General features: G+C 43.0%; 1 protein-coding gene across 5 annotated transcripts in view; it reads right to left on the bottom strand.

The window, feature by feature from the left end:
- Nucleotides 1-17,273, bottom strand: part of PDE1C (phosphodiesterase 1C) — a 1,560,705-nt gene that overhangs the window by 968,548 nt on the left and 574,884 nt on the right. The window contains exon 1 of one of the 5 annotated variants that reach the window (XM_069730298.1): nt 4,657-5,472. The exons of 2 other annotated variants lie outside the window; for them this stretch is intronic. In XM_069730298.1, coding sequence (XP_069586399.1) covers nt 4,657-4,790 — 134 coding nt within the window. In that variant the 5' untranslated portion in view covers nt 4,791-5,472. Of the gene's footprint in view, nt 1-4,656; nt 5,473-17,273 lie in introns of those variants that run through there. 2 more of the 5 variants (XM_069730299.1, XM_069730301.1) reach the window with 2 other exon arrangements.

The raw sequence follows: 17,273 nt of genomic DNA, 5'->3' as shown, positions 1-17,273 counted from the left end.
GTTTTTTATTCTACCAAGAAAGTGGGATCCATTACATCTCTCAAATAATTCAGCATGACCAGTTTAAACCTTTTTGTGAATTCCAAAAGTTTGGCATTCTAAATAAAAGATTCTATCAGTACCTGTAATTGAGGCACACCTTCACAGTACAGGGAAAAAAGACTCCATTCACACAAATAAAGGGTGCTGTGTTCCTAGACAATATAGACAGGAAGGGCTCAACTCTGGGGACAATTTCACTTCATTGTAAGTGTCTGATAAAGCAGGTACTTAGAAAAGAGAGAGCACATTAAAATATAGATGAGAACAGAAGGTGGGCTCGGTCTCTGATGACAAATGGGCGAGTATCCTTCAGGCAATCCTCATGGTATCCATGAGTGAATCGCAAAGGTTGTCGCTATATTACATGATCCATAGAACGTATTATACACCCCTTTGGTGATACAATCTGAGGTACAAATCTGACTTAGTTTATCATAGACGTCAACTTCCTAATGCTGGTTTACTTCATGTGTTGTGGAGCTGTTCCAAGCATAGGGACTTCTGGTAGGCATTGCTGAGCCTGATCGATGAGGTGTTTGAATGTATGATTCCCTTAGACCCTGCTGTTTGTTTATTAGGGTATGCTACCAAACTGACAGCTGAGTAGACTCATCAATCCATCCTAAGTTTGCTTTATCAAGTAAAGAATTAATTGCCTCCCACAGGAAGGATAGGGCCCCTCCTACACTTATGGAATTTGTCCCCAGGGTCAACAGCTTGCTTCATCTTGAGAAATTTATATTTCAATTTGTATTTCAGAAAAGCGGCTTCCCACAAAATGGCTGGACTCAATTGGCCTTGCTCCTCTGATCCTGATCTGGTCTAGAATGTTAAAACCTTCATTAGCCCAATAAACTCTCTTATCGTGGACACTCAATAGACTCAATAGACTCAATAGAGCGTTTAATCTCAAGACTGAGCGAAAACAAACATATAGAGCGCACTACCAATACCCACTAATATCAAATGCCAGTCGGGGTGCAGACAAGCGGCCAATGAATGAATACAGCAACCAAAAGAGAAAGAAGCCACTCATAAGAATGCACACCACAAGGCTAATAAATAATAGTAGAACAATATAAGAACAGAATTTTTATTGACAAACTACAACTTCAAAAAACATAAAACATAATTAAAAACAGTAATACCAGGTACATTTGGTCCACATATCAATATATCTTGTATAATACAAATATCGAATACAATAAGTCCGCACACCTGATTTATAATGGGAGACCAACCCTCTGGCTCATGGAGCTACATGCATATAAGCGTTCCCTAATATAACTCCCTATGGCATGTATGACCCCAGAAGGATAAGGGGGACAACAGCCAAAGTAAGGGGAAAACACCCCCAAGATGAAACAATATAAGGGAGAAAAAGAGCCACCCGAGCACAAGAAATAATTCCACACATGGGGGCTAGAAGAGACAGCAAAAAAATATGCAGTCTAGATGCAACACATGCCGAAAATAAGGCATCATAAGTATAACATTACCCACAATGTAGGAGTAAGAGGGGAGGGAGGCGCCGTCCCTGGGTGCAGACCAGCGTGGACCAAGTGATACAACCCAACGCGTATCGCCCTACAAAGGTCCTCCTTTGTAGGCCCTCCTTTGTAGGGCGATACGCGTTGGGTTGTATCACTTGGTCCACTCTGGTCTGCACCCAGGGACGGCGCCTCCCTCCCCTCTTACTCCTACATTGTGGGTAATGTTATACTTATGATGCCTTATTTTCGGCATGTGTTGCATCTAGACTGCATATTTTTTTGCTGTCTCTTCTAGCCCCCATGTGTGGAGTTATTTCTTGTGCTCGGGTGGCTCTTTTTCTCCCCTATATTGTTTCATCTTGGGGGTGTTTTCCCCTTACTTTGGCTGTTGTCCCTCTCATCCTTCTGGGGTCATACATGCCATAGGGAGTTATATTAGGGAACGCTTATATGCATGTAGCTCCATGAGCCAGAGGGTTGGTCTCCCATTATAAATCAGGTGTGCGGACTTATTGTATTCGATATTTGTATTATACAAGATATATTGATATGTGGACCAAATGTACCTGGTATTACTGTTTTTAATTATGTTTTATGTTTTTTGAAGTTGTGGTTTGTCAATAAAAATTCTGTCCTTATATTGTTCTACTATTATTTATTAGCCTTGTGGTGTGCATTCTTATGAGCGGCTTCTTTCTCTTTTGGTTGCTGTAATCTCAAGACTGGTCCCAGATAAAGAGATTTATAATCACCTCAGAGAGAGGAACTCTTTTTCTTTCACCTTTTTTGCATGCAGCGGAATAAATGGGAGATAGGAAGGGTAAAAATGGTTTTTGACTAGGTATGAGTCACACCACCTGCAATGGATGAGACTTTCTCATGGTTTAATGGACTGGATGTTACGTGGATCTATCATCAAAGATGGAAGTCTTCTGTCTTCAATGGGATATGAGATGTACACTGTTAGCGTACCTTCTTTTTGTCACTCTTTTGTTGCTTCTATTATCCCTAAAATCTATGTCATGAAAAAAAAGATAGGTAGAAAGATGGAACTTTTACATGCATCGCCCCTGCATTCCTTTGAACAGCAACAGTTATCTGACAGTGTAAATCGAAGTGCCAGTCTACAGTATGTTTGCATATGGTGCCAGTCTAATAATGAAAGATGGTAAGAACCCAACATGGATATATCTCAGGGTGCTACTCCTTGCGAATATCTGTGAAGACATGGATAGTTGTTCACCTGATGGAAATAATAATATTTTTTTCTGCTGTAAAGAGATACAAGCAGAAAACAGGAAATTTAAAGGGTTTGACAACTGAAGATAAGCTATTACATATCCCTAGAATAGCTGAAACTTATAGAAGGGTAAAGGTCTGGCCGCTGGGAGCCACACCGATTGGCAGAACAAGGCACTTTCATCCCCATTGGAAGGGAGCGGCAGTGCACATCTCCGACAGCTGCTCCATTCATTCTCTATGGGGCTGCCGGAAAAAGTCGAGCACGGTGTTTGGCAGCACTATAGGGAATGAATAGCATGGCAGTCGGGCAAGGGCACTGCCGCTCCTTTCTAACAGGGATTAGAGTGCACCATTCTGACTACTGGTATCTTCACTGAAGAACCCTTTATAATATGTTAATCAGCATTTAGTCTTGAATATCATAGCACCTTGTCTGTACGGTCAGTGCATGCTCAATGTGAAACAATAGAAAGTCAGTATTTTCTCTGTAGATGATTTCTCTTCTATATGTATTTTTTAATGAAATCATCTGTAGAGTAACCTTTATGTATTTTTATTTGTTTGTCATTCTACTATCTTCCCATTTTGATTGTGTTGGACCAGGGACTGACAGAATAAAAAATACTGATGTCAAGGTGGAGAGCATCAGCCTGCAGGATCGGTCACAGAATTATTTGTAAGTAATACCAGCAAAAAAGAAACAAAAAAGGGTGGCAATCAAAACATTTTCCTATTCCCTGTAGTATATTTTTCAAGATGGGGCATGCTGGGATCTGTAGTGCTACATCAACAGGTCTCGATTCTCAGCCGTTAGTTTGAATTTTTCAGCAACAGTTGGAGGATAGAATAACAGAAGCTCTGACAGAATGACAGAAGATAGAACGTACGAAGCTCTACAACAGAGCTCTACGCTGCCTTTTCTTACAGCCAGACATAGTGCAAACAGCTAACTATCCAGGAATCAAAAATGGAAGACTGCTGGACCTATTGAAGGTCAACAGGGAAAAAAAACCTGATCCTGTAAAATCAGAAGCCATGGTGATCAAAGCCTATCATAGTGTGTGCGGCCAATCACCGGATGTTAAAATCAGTTCGTAATGTGACATATAAAATTCATTAATGGTGAAAAAGCAATAAATGTAGGCTAAATGTTGTCACTGCCCCTAATACATATCAGTATATATACACATATCGCACGTCCACAATACAGAGTGCTCTATATCTGTATATTCTGCTGCCAAACCTCCACCTGTTATCACCAGCATTGCTGTCCGAGCTATAGAAATCTGTGAAATGTTACTTGCAATCAATATTTGGGCAGTTTATAATAAAGTGACCCTCAAATATTCAGCTTTTAAATATTTAAGCAAAACTATATATATCAGATATGACACTAGTGATTTATTTTATGAATTGCTCCACTATGACTCTCATAGTATTCAGCATTAATCTAATCACCACCATGACATACTGAGAATACAGCAGCAGAGTCCTTGAATGGTGTAATATATGTGTATATGTATAAATATATATAGGTACATATGTATATTTGTATTACACTATATCGACTCTGCGATTGTACTATATATATTATATATATATATATATATATATATATATATATATATATATATTATCACTGATCAGGTTCAGGAGAAACATAAGGTTTAATATAAGAGTGACACAAATAATGTGGAACTTCTGATAAAACTTATTTGACCCTTTTCATGTTTTATGATGTAATGAATCTTTCACACGATGGCCAAGTCATGGAGTGGGGTTAGAAACACGATGTTGGAACACATAAAGTTGGCAGGATGGAGATGCAGCATATTTGAATGGGTTCTTAATAAATACATATAAAAAGACTAGTACTTACAGTCCTCGGAGACGCAGCCAGATTTTCTCAATCTGTTCCGGCTGTAGATACTTCAGTGAATTGCTCTCAAATTCTTCAATTTCCTTAGTAGGTGACTCCATGGCTATAGGCTTGTGACTTTGGTTGAAGCTCATGAAGGATGGTTACTCCGAACAAACAAATACCAATACATGCACACACAGACACCACAAACTTCACCTTCAACACTGAAGGGGAGCATCAAACATTTTCTATTTGTTTCTTCTTTCCTTTTTTTCTTATGGTTGCCTTTTTTATATTTTCCAAACTATTAGATAAAGTGTGTGCCGTCAACAGGAGCTCCAGGTGTGTACTGGGAGTAGCTGTGGCAGCATGCCATGATCCCCAGACTGATGTAAGGGATTAGGTTGATCTCTAGATTGAAATCACTACAGATTTTTTTTTGTTTAAAACGATAAGCCAGACATACAATCAGTAATACCAGCTGAAGACTCTTTATCATTGGGAAAAAACCTTGTGACATCAAGCTGAAGAGTGCAGAGTAGAGGCATCTGCACAGCTTCTAATGTCTCTATTCCTCCCATTTGCTGGACCTTGTGAGTTCTTTACTCCAGGATGCTCGGAATGCCAGCCCTTGTCCCCTCCAGATCTGCTTCTCCCTCCCTTATTCCTTGCCTCTCTCCTCCCTTCTATCCCTTTCCACTACCAGCAGCTCCACTGACAGGCAAAGGAATTGACAAGTGAGGGAAAAGTCATCCCATAGCCAGCCAGGAATATGCCTCTAACACATGCACACACACATACACTCTTCTCCTCTCTTGCACAGATGCACTAAGCAGGCTGCAGGAAAAATTGGCTGCTACTTGAAAGAAATGGGGGTGGGTTGAAGGAAAGTAATAATAAAACTGGCTCCTATTAGCTCACAGTGATACATGGGAGGATATACTGGCAAGGTGCTACTTGGAGCACGTTCACAACAAGGACCCAGCTTCCAAGGTTGAAAGTTGGCTGGGAAAAAAAAAATCACATTGAAATACAGCAATAAACATAGAATCCATAGATAAAATGTACTGCGTACCCCTTCACTATGAAAAACTGTCATATGTCGTTTGTAAGATACGCAACTGTGCCAAAATTAAAGCTCTGTGTAAGATTTCCTTTCTAGCATGAAAGGTCTCTTTCTGAGCAGTAAGAAAAAGCTGACTTATATCAGCAAGGTTTCCCCATCTCATAAAGTTACATGATGTTAGGATATGCTATTGTAAGGCTGGGGTCACACCGCGTTATGGCAGTCTGTTAGACGGACTGCATTACACCGCAGCATAACGCGGTGTAACGCAGTCCGTTAACGCTGCCATTAACCCCTATTATTGGGCGCATCACCAACGCATGCCATAATCGACATGCGCTAGTGATGTGCCGTCATTCTGTGACGGACCCTCGGACGTGGTCTGCAGTGTTTCGCGGTCCATTACCGCTAGCACAGATAGAACATCTGTGCTAGCGCGATCAAATAACGTTATATTTTTCAGCACTTGCGTTAACGCAGTCCATTTAACACATGCATTGAATGAACTGCACTAACACAATGTGAACCTAGCCTAAGATAGCAGGAATATGTGATGCAGTGACGAGCAGGAGAAAGAACAAGAGTTAACGGGTTCATTACAGGGGATACTCCATGCAGGGCGAGACAGGGTTAAGTGGGAAATAAACTTGGGATTGCTATCAGGGTAGGAACAAATGGTTAGGAAACAGGTAAACTTATCAGTCTGATGGTTTCCGGGCAGTGGAAGCTTGGAATACCATGGTGATGCCGTGAAGTCTCTGGCCTGTTCCTGGAGGAAGGTGAAGCACTGTCTCCCAATGGAAACAGCGTATCCTAGCTCCCTCAGATGTGTTAGTGGGTTTTCGTGGCAAAGTCCACTAAGCGTTGCAGTCTCTGCTTCCGCTGGAAGATGTCGCTGAACAGCGCTGGTGCCGGGAGGCGTACGTACCAGGTCCTCGACAATCCGCCAGGTCACTTCCAGGCTGCACTCTCACGGCCGGTAGCGGAGGGGTGTGGGTGGGAGCTCCGGTAGTCACGATGGATGGACACACCACCTCAAGTCTTGCATGGTCCGTGTGCACAAGGTTGGAGGTACTGCAGCGCTGGCCTGAGTTGTGGCATAGCCCCGCAGAGAGAAAGTCAACCTTCTCCTGCTGCGTGCTCTGTCTTCCCGCCAAGTCTCTCACCTTCTCGTGCACCGCCTTTTTTATACCAAACATGCCCCCTACAGTTGAGTGCAAAGGTCTGTCTGGGTTGGAAAGCTTTTACCCTGCAACAATGGTGACAACCCCAATAGTTCTGGAACCGGCACAAGAGGAGCATCCCTGGCCCGGTCCATCTTCCTACACTATCATGTTATAATCAGTGGTGGTCTGACCTTTGGGGCCCCAAGTGATTCTAGGAGTAAAAGGGCCACTGCATTGCTATCTGTAACAACTCTGCTGGCATCATAGCATGGCCTCTCATCTCTCACACTATCTTACCCACTGCTCCAGGTCATGTTGTGGTTTTTGTTTGTTGCCAGCTCCATATTTTGTGCCTCTACTCTACCAATTACCAAGAGGCCTCCAGTATTTAGGACAGCTCCACCCTGTGGACTGGGCCTGTGCAATGTGTTAACTCAGTTTGTGTTTTGCTTCTGAGCTGCCAGGCATTGCTCTGTGTCTTGCCTTCTCTGAAAGCTGTTCTCCTTGCTTTGCTTGTATCTTGTTTGTCTGCCCTCCAGTAGGCTGTATATCCTCGTCCCTGTGTCTTTGTTCTTATACCTTGTCTTGTCCCATTACCTTGTCTGAACTTTGTCCTACCTTTGTCTCATCTGTGGTTTCTTTCCCTGCAGTGCCTTTCTGCTCTGCTCTTGGCTCTGCACCCTACGACCTTGCTTTGCTTCTTACTCTGCAACCTGTGACTTTTCTCTGCACTTCGAGGCTTGCTCTGCTCTTGTCTCTGCACTCTGTACCTTTGCTTTGCTTTTGTGTTATGGACCTGGTGGTTAGGAGCACCCGGAACGACCTGATGGTTAAACTCACAAAGGACAAGCTCTGGGAAGTGGGAGCTCTGCTGACCGCAACCCCTAATCCTATCACACAACTAGAAATAGCCGTGGATTGTACCCAACACGACCTAGACGCCTCTACACAGCCTAAGAGCTAACTAGCCCTAAAGATAGAAAATAAAGCCTACCTTGCCTCAGAGAAATTCCCCAAAGGAAAAGGCAGCCGTCCACATATATTGACTGTGAGTTAAGATGAAAGTCACAAACACAGAAATGAAACAGGTTTCAGCAAAGGGAGGCCAGACTTACTAAACAGACTGAGGATAGGAAAGGTATCTTTGCGGTCAGCACAAAAAAACTACAAAAGACCAGGCAGAGTGTGCAAAAAGACCTCCGCACCGACTCACGGTGCGGAGGTGCCACTCTGCATCCCAGAGCTTCCAGCTAGCAAGGCAAAATCATGATAGCCAACTGGACAAGAAAACAATGAACAAATAATAACTAGCAGGGACTTAGCTTCTGCTGGAGTAGACAGGTCACCAGAAAGATCCAAGAGCGAACTGAACCAGTACAAGAACATTGACAGCTGGCATGGAGTAACGATCTGAGTGGAGTTAAATAGAACAGCCAGCCAAAGAATAAACTACATCACCTGTGGAAGGAACCTCAGAAGCAGCAGCTCCACTCACAGCCACCAGAGGGAGTCCATGGACAGAACTCGCCGAAGTACCATTCATGACCACAGGAGGGAGTTCGAAAACAGAATTCACAACAGTACCCCCCCCTTGAGGAGGGGTCACCGAACCCTCACCAGAGCCCCCAGGCCGATCAGGATGAGCCAAATGAAAGGCACAAACTAGATCGGCAACATGAACATCAGAGGCAAAAACCCAGGATATATCTTTCTGACCATAACCCTTCCACTTGACCAGGTACTGGAGTTTCCGTCTCGAAATACGAGAATCCAAAATCTTCTCCACCACATACTCCAACTCCCCTTCAACCAACACCGGGGCAGGAGGATCAACGGAGGGAACCATAGGCGCCACGTATCTCCACAATAACGACCTATGGAACACATTATGGCTGGCAAAAGAAGCTGGAAGGGCCAAACGAAATGACACAGGATTGAGAACCTCAGAAATCTTATACGGACCAATGAAACGAGGCTTAAACTTAGGAGAGGAAACCTTCATAGGAACATAACGAGATGACAACCAAACCAAATCCCCAACACGAAGTCAGGGACCAACACAGCGCCGGCGGTTAGCGAAACGTTGAGCCTTCTCCTGGGACAATGTCAAATTGTCCACCACATGAGTCCAAATCTGCTGCAACCTGTCCACCACCGTATCCACACCAGGACAGTCCGAAGGCTCAACCTGCCCTGAAGAGAAACGAGGATGGAAACCAGAATTACAGAAAAAAGGCGAAACCAAAGTAGCCGAGCTGGCCCGATTATTAAGGGCAAACTCAGCCAAAGGCAAGAAGGACACCCAATCATCCTGATCAGCAGAAACAAAGCATCTCAGATATGTCTCCAAAGTCTGATTAGTTCGTTCGGTTTGGCCATTTGTCTGAGGATGAAAAGCCGAAGAAAAAGACAAATCAATGCCCATCTTAGCACAAAAGGACCGCCAAAACCTCGAAACAAACTGGGAATCTCTGTCCGAGACGATGTTCTCTGGAATGCCATGCAAACGAACCACATGCTGGAAAAACAATGGCACCAAATCAGAGGAGGAAGGCAATTTAGACAAGGGTACCAAATGAACCATTTTAGAGAAGCGATCACAAACCACCCAAATGACCGACATCCTTTGAGAGACAAGGAGATCTGAAATAAAATCCATGGAAATATGCGTCCAGGGCCTCTTCGGAACCGGCAAGGGCAAAAGCAACCCACTTGCACGAGAACAGCAGGGCTTAGCCCGAGCACAAGTCCCACAGGACTGCACAAAAGAACGCACATCCCGTGACTAGGGTTGAGCGAAACGGGTCGTTCATTTTCAAAAGTCGCCGACTTTTGGCAAAGTCGGGTTTCATGAAACCCGATCCGACCCCTGTGCGGGGTCGGCCATGCGGTACGCGACTTTCGCGCCAAAGTCGCGTTTCAATGACGCGAAAAGCGCCATTTCTCAGCCAATGAAGGTAAACGCAGAGTGTGGGCAGCGTGATGACATAGGTCCTGGTCCCCACCATCTTAGAGAAGGGCATTGCAGTGATTGGCTTGCTGTCTGCGGCGTCACAGGGGCTATAAAGGGGCGTTCCCGCCGACCGCCATGTTACTGCTGCTGATCTGAGCTTAGGGAGAGGTTGCTGCCGCTTCGTCAGAAGCAGGGATAGCGTTAGGCAGGGTCCATTAACCACCAAACCGCTTGTGCTGTAGCGATTTCCACTGCCCAACACCACCTTCGGTGTGCAGGGACAGTGGAAGCTACATTTTTTTTTTTTCCCCCTCAGCGCTGTAGCTCATTGGGCTGCCCTAGAAGGCTCCCTGATAGCTGCATTGCTGTGTGCACACCGCTGTGCAAACCAACTGCTTTTTTCAAAGCACAAATCCTCTTGTTCCTTCCTTTCTGCACAGCTATCTTTTTTGTTTGTACACACTTTTTATTTAATTTGTGCATCAGTCCACTCCTTATTGCTGCCTGCCATACCTGGCTGAGATTACTGCAGGGAGAGAGTAATTGAAGGACACTCCCTGTTTTTCTTTTTTTTTTTTTGTGGGAGATTAAGATTGACATTTCTGCTAGAGTGCCATCCCTGTCTGTGTCATCTCTCACTCAGTGGGCCATAGAAAGCCTATTTATTTTTTTGCTTGATTTGGGTTATAAAATCTACCTGAAAAAATCACTACATCAATCAGTGGGAGAAAAATATTGGCCTCAGGGCTTGTGTGCCACTCTTGACTCCTGTGTGTGCTATCTCTCAGTCAGTGGGCCATAGAAAGCCTATTTATTTGCTTGATTTTGGTTCTAAAATCTACCTGAAAAAATCACTACATCAATCAGTGGGAGAAAAATATTGGCCTCAGGGCTTGTGTGCCACTCCTGACTCCTGTGTGCATCATCACTCACTCAGTGGGCCATAGAAAGACCATTTTTTATTTTTTTTTGCTTTATTTGGATTCTAAATTCTACCTAAAAAAATCAATAAATCAATCAGTGGGAGATTAATATTGGCCTTTGGGCTTGTGTTCCAGTCCTAAGCGTGCCATCTCTCTCTCTCAGATAGTGGGCCATAGAAAGCCTATTTATTTATTTTTTTATTGGGTTTATAAATTTTCCCTGGAACCAAAAAAAAAAAGTGGGAGATTAATATTGGCCTCTGGGCTTGTGTGCCAGTCCTGAGCGTGCCATCTCTCTCACAAATAGTGGGCCATAGAAAGCCTATTTATTTTTTTGCTTGATTTGGGTTCTAAAATGTACCTGAAAAAATCACTACATCAATCAGTGGGAGAAAAATATTGGCCTCAGGGCTTGTGTGCCACTCCTGACTCCTGTGTGCATCATCACTCACTCACTGGGCCATAGAAAGCCCATTTTTTTTTTTTTTTGCTTTATTTGGGTTCTAAATTCTACCTGAAAAAATCAATAAATCAATCAGTGGGAGATTAATATTGGCCTTTGGGCTTGTGTGCCAGTCCTAAGCGTGCCATCTCTCTCTCTCAGATAGTGGGCCATAGAAAGCCTTTTTATTTTTTTATTTATTTATTGGGATTATAAATTTTCCCTGGAAAAAAAAAAAAAAAGTGGGAGATTAATATTGGCCTCTGGGCTTGTGTGCCAGTCCTGAGCGTGCCATCTCTCTCACAAATAGTGGGCCATAGAAAGCCTATTTATTTATTTTTTTGGGGGTTTTATAAATTCTCCCTTAAAAAAAAAAGGGAGATTAATATTGGCCTTTGGGCTTGTGTGCCAGTCCTAAGCGTGCCATCTCTCTCTGTCTCTCAGATAGTGGGCCATAAAAAGCCTATTTATTATTTTTTTTATTGGGTTTATAAATTTTCCCTGGAACAAAAAAAAAAAATTGGGAGATAAATATTGGTCTCTGGGCTTGTGTGCCACTCCTGACTCCTGTGTGCGTCATCTCTCACGCAGTGGGCCACAGAAAGCCTTTTTTTGTTTTATTTGTTTTCTAAATTCTCCCTGAAAAAATCATTTTATTTTATTTGGTTTCTAAATTCTTCCTGAAAAAATCATTTTATTCTATTTTTTTTTTCCTAAAGTCTCCCTGAAAAAAAAAAAAAAAAAATCAGTGGGAGATTAATATTGCCCTTTCTGCTTGTGTGCCAGTCTTGACTCCTGGGTGTGCAATCTCTCTCTCTCTCTCTCCAATTGTGGGCCATAGAAAGCCTATTATTTTTTTAGCTTGATTTGGGTTCCAAAATCTACCTGAAAAAATCACTACATCAATCAGTGGGAGATAAATATTGGCCTCTGGGCTTGTATGCCACTCCTGACTCCTGTGTGCGTCATCTCTCACTCAGTGGGCCACAGAAAGCCTCTTTTTGTTTTATTTGTTTTCTAAATTCTCCCTGAAAAAATCATTTTATTTTATTTGGTTTCTAAATTCTTCCTGAAAAATCATTTTACTATATTTTTTTTTCCTAAAGTCTCCCTGAAAAAAAACAAAAAAAAAACAAATCAGTGGGAGATTAATATTGCCCTTTCTGCTTGTGTGCCAGTCTTGACTCCTGGGTGTGCCATCTCTCTCTCTCTCTCCAATTGTGGGCCATAGAAAGCCTATTATTTTTTTAGCTTGATTTGGGTTCCAAAATCTACCTGAAAAAATCACTACATCAATCAGTGGGAGATAAATATTGGCCTCTGGGCTTGTGTGCCACTCCTGACTCCTGTGTGCGTCATCTCTCACTCAGTGGGCCATAGAAAGCCTTTTTTTGTTTTATTTGTTTTCTAAATTCTCCCTGAAAAAATCATTTTATTTTATTTGGTTTCTAAATTCTTCCTGAAAAATCATTTTACTCTATTTTTTTTCCTAAAGTCTCCCTGAAAAAAAACAAAAAAAAACAAATCAGTGGGAGATTAATATTGCCCTTTCTGCTTGTGTGCCAGTCTTGACTCCTGGGTGTGCCATCTCTCTCTCTCTCCAATTGTGTGCCATAGAAAGCCTATTATTTTTTTAGCTTGATTTGGGTTCCAAAATCTACCTGAAAAAATCACTACATCAATCAGTGGGAGATAAATATTGGCCTCTGGGCTTGTGTGCCACTCCTGACTCCTGTGTGCGTCATCTCTCACTCAGTGGGCCATAGAAAGCCTTTTTTTGTTTTATTTGTTTTCTAAATTCTCCCTGAAAAAATCATTTTATTTTATTTGGTTTCTAAATTCTTCCTGAAAAAATCATTTTATTCTATTATTTTTTTTTCCTAAAGTCTCCCTGAAAAAAAAAAAAAAAAAAAGAAAATCAGTGGGAGATTAATATTGCCTTTTCTGCTTGTGTGCCAGTCTTGACTCCTGGGTGTGCCATCTCTCTCTCTCTCTCTCTCCAATTGTGGGCCATAGAAAGCCTATTATTTTTTTAGCTTGATTTGGGTTCCAAAATCTACCTGAAAAAATCACTACATCAATCAGTGGGAGATAAATATTGGCCTCTGGGCTTGTGTGCCACTCCTGACTCCTGTGTGCGTCATCTCTCACTCAGTGGGCCATAGAAAGCCTTTTTTTGTTTTATTTGTTTTCTAAATTCTCCCTGAAAAAATCATTTTATTTTATTTGGTTTCTAAATTCTTCCTGAAAAAATCATTTTATTCTATTTTTTTTTTCCTAAAGTCTCCCTGAAAAAAAAAAAAAAAAAAATCAGTGGGAGATTAATATTGTCCTTTCTGCTTGTGTGCCAGTCTTGACTCCTGGGTGTGCCATCTCTCTCTCTCTCTCCAATTGTGGGCCATAGAAAGCCTATTATTTTTTTAGCTTGATTTGGGTTCCAAAATCTACCTGAAAAAATCACTACATCAATCAGTGGGAGATAAATATTGGCCTCTGGGCTTGTGTGCCACTCCTGACTCCTGTGTGCGTCATCTCTCACTCAGTGGGCCATAGAAAGCCTTTTTTTGTTTTATTTGTTTTCTAAATTCTCCCTGAAAAAATCATTTTATTTTATTTGGTTTCTAAATTCTTCCTGAAAAAATCATTTTATTCTATTATTTTTTTTTCCTAAAGTCTCCCTGAAAAAAAAAAAAAAAAAAACAAATCAGTGGGAGATTAATATTGCCCTTTCTGCTTGTGTGCCAGTCTTGACTCCTGGGTGTGCCATCTCTCTCTCTCTCTCTCTCTCCAATTGTGGGCCATAGAAAGCCTATTATTTTTTTAGCTTGATTTGGGTTCCAAAATCTACCTGAAAAAATCACTACATCAATCAGTGGGAGATAAATATTGGCCTCTGGGCTTGTGTGCCACTCCTGACTCCTGTGTGCGTCATCTCTCACTCAGTGTGCCATAGAAAGCCTTTTTTTGTTTTATTTGTTTTCTAAATTCTCCCTGAAAAAATCATTTTATTTTATTTGGTTTCTAAATTCTTCCTGAAAAATCATTTTATTCTATTTTTTTTTTCCTAAAGTCTCCCTGAAAAAAAAAAAAAAAAAACAAATCAGTGGGAGATTAATATTGCCCTTTCTGCTTGTGTGCCAGTCTTGACTCCTGGGTGTGCCATCTCTCTCTCTCTCTCCAATTGTGGGCCATAGAAAGCCTATTATTTTTTTAGCTTGATTTGGGTTCCAAAATCTACCTGAAAAAATCACTACATCAATCAGTGGGAGATAAATATTGGCCTCTGGGCTTGTGTGCCACTCCTGACTCCTGTGTGCGTCATCTCTCACTCAGTGGGCCATAGAAAGCCTTTTTTTGTTTTATTTGTTTTCTAAATTCTCCCTGAAAAAATCATTTTATTTTATTTGGTTTCTAAATTCTTCCTGAAAAAATCATTTTATTCTATTATTTTTTTTTCCTAAAGTCTCCCTGAAAAAAAAAAAAAAATCAAATCAGTGGGAGATTAATATTTACATTTGTGCTTCAGTGACAGTCCTGCGTGTGTGGCATCTCTCTCATTTGTTGCCACCAACAACAGAGTGTGTAACATTGTGCCTGATTTTCGTTGTGGTCTCACTCACCTGTAAAGGGGTAGCTAAATCATACTGAAGTTATAGCTCACCGTGTAATTTGTGTGACAGCAACAAATACCGTTAGTTTGTTTACGTTTTTAAAACAATGAGGAAGTATGGTGGAAGAGGTCGTGGCCGGGGGCGTTCATTGTCAGCTGGTAATGAGGGTAGTGGTAGTGGTGGAGCATCAGCTGGTCGTGGGAAAAAAAATATTGCACCTAAGTCTGGAGCTGTGGAGCCAGGTTCGTCGTCAGGCTACACAAGGCCTCGAACGCTCCCTTTTCTGGGAGTAGGAAAACCGCTTTTAAAGCCGGAGCAGCAAGAGCAAGTTTTGGCTTATCTTGCTGACTCAGCCTCTAGCTCTTTTGCCTCCTCTCGTGAAACTGGTAAATGTCAAAGCAGCGCGTCGTTAGTGGATGTTCACGGTCAGGGACAAGTCGCTTCCTTGTCCTCTTCAGCAAAAACAACAACAGAGAAGAATGCAGCAGGCGACACAAAGGGTTACTCCATGGAGCTCTTTACACATACCGTCCCTGGCTTAGAAAGTGCAGCAGTTAACAGTCCATGCCCATTACAAGTTGAATCTGACATGGAGTGCACTGATGCACAGCCACAGCCAGACTACTATGCTGGTCCTTTGACTCAGACCACAACATTGCCCTCGCAGGGTAATGATCAAGAATCAGACCCTGATGAGACTATGTTGCCCCATCACGAACGCTATACCACCGACCAACACGGTGACACAGACGAAGTTGCACACGAGCTACAAGAAGAGGTAATAGATGACCCAGTTCTTGACCCCGATTGGCAGCCATTGGGGGAACAGGGTGCAGGCGGCAGCAGTTCTGAAGCGGAGGAGGAGGGGCCGCAGCAGGCATCAACATCGCAAAAGGTTCCAGCTGCCGGGCCCGTATCTTGCCCAAAACGCGTGGCAAAGCCAAAACCTGTTGGAGGACAGCGTGGCCATCCGGTTAAAGCTCAGTCTGCAATGCCTGGAAAGGTATCCGATGCTAGAAAGAGTGCAGTCTGGCATTTTTTTAAACAACATCCAATTGATCAGCGCAAAGTCATCTGTCAAAAATGTTTAACTACCTTAAGCAGAGGACAGAATCTGAAAAGTCTCAATACAAGTTGCATGCATAGACATTTAACCACCATGCATTTGCAATCCTGGACTAACTACCAAACGTCCCTTAAGGTTGTAGCACCCTCGGCCAATGAAGCTAGTCAGCAACGCAACATCCAGTGTAGGGCCACCATTTTCCGCACCACCTGCAGTATCTGTGCAGGTTTCTTTGCCAGGCCAAAGCAGTCAGGGTCAGGGAATCACCAGTTTCGTAGTAGGAAACACTGCATCTAGGGCACCGGCGGCAACAATACCATCTCCCACCGTCTCTCAGTCTGCCATGTCCACCGGCACCCCCGCTAGTTCCACGATCTCCAGCTCTCCAGTCCAGCTCACCCTACATGAGACTATGGTTAGAAAAAGGAAGTACTTAGCCTCGCATCCGCGTACACAGGGTTTGAACGCACACATAGCTAGACTAATCTCGTTAGAGATGATGCCTGTCATGATCCCAATGGCAGGGGATCACAAAAAGGACAAGCACAGATACAAACAAGCTCTAGGGCGATGGAACCTGAGCTGACCGCGACCCTGAACCTAACACACAAATAAAAGAAGCCGGGGAACGTGCCTACGATGATCCTAGACGTCTCGCTCCAGCCGAAGATCTAGCTTCCCCTATCAGAAGAAACACAGACCTCTCTTGCCTCCAGAGAAATACCCCACAGCAAATAGCAGCCCCCCACATATAATGACGGTGAAATGAGAGGAAGGCACATACGTAGTATGAAAACAGTTTCAGCAAAATGAGGCCCGCTAAAGCTAGATAGCAGAGGATACAAAAGTGAACTGCGCGGTCAGCGAAAAACCCTTCAAAAAACCATCCTGAAATTACTTGAACTCATGTGCCAACTCATGGTACATGAAAAGCAATTTCAGCCCACTAGAGCAACCAGCAGCAGAGAATCACATATCTGCAGGCTAGACTAAAAACCAAATTAAGCAAAACACAAAACAGGAAAATCCAAACTTAGCTTGTCCAGAAGGTTCTAGGAGCAGGGAGCAGAGGTAACAAGACACACTGGATACATTGATAACCGGCGAGGAAATGCCAGCAAAGCCAGGTTAAATAGGAAACTCCCATATGCTGATGGAACAGGTGGAACCCAGAAACCCAGGAAAGACAAGTCACCCAGTACCATCAGTAACCACCAGAGGGAGCCCAAAAACAGAACTCACAACAGTACCCCCCCCTTGAGGAGGGGTCACTGAACCCTCACGAGAACCACCAGGGCGACCAGGATGAGCCCTATGAAAAGCGCGAACCAAATCATCAGCATGAACATCCGAGGCAACCACCCAAGAATTATCCTCCTGACCATAACCCTTCCACTTGACCAAATAC

This window comes from Ranitomeya imitator, chromosome 6 (assembly GCF_032444005.1).
Source record: "Ranitomeya imitator isolate aRanImi1 chromosome 6, aRanImi1.pri, whole genome shotgun sequence".
In the NCBI taxonomy this organism is placed as follows: Eukaryota; Metazoa; Chordata; class Amphibia; order Anura; family Dendrobatidae; genus Ranitomeya; species Ranitomeya imitator.
This window is presented reverse-complemented; position numbering and strand designations above follow the sequence as displayed.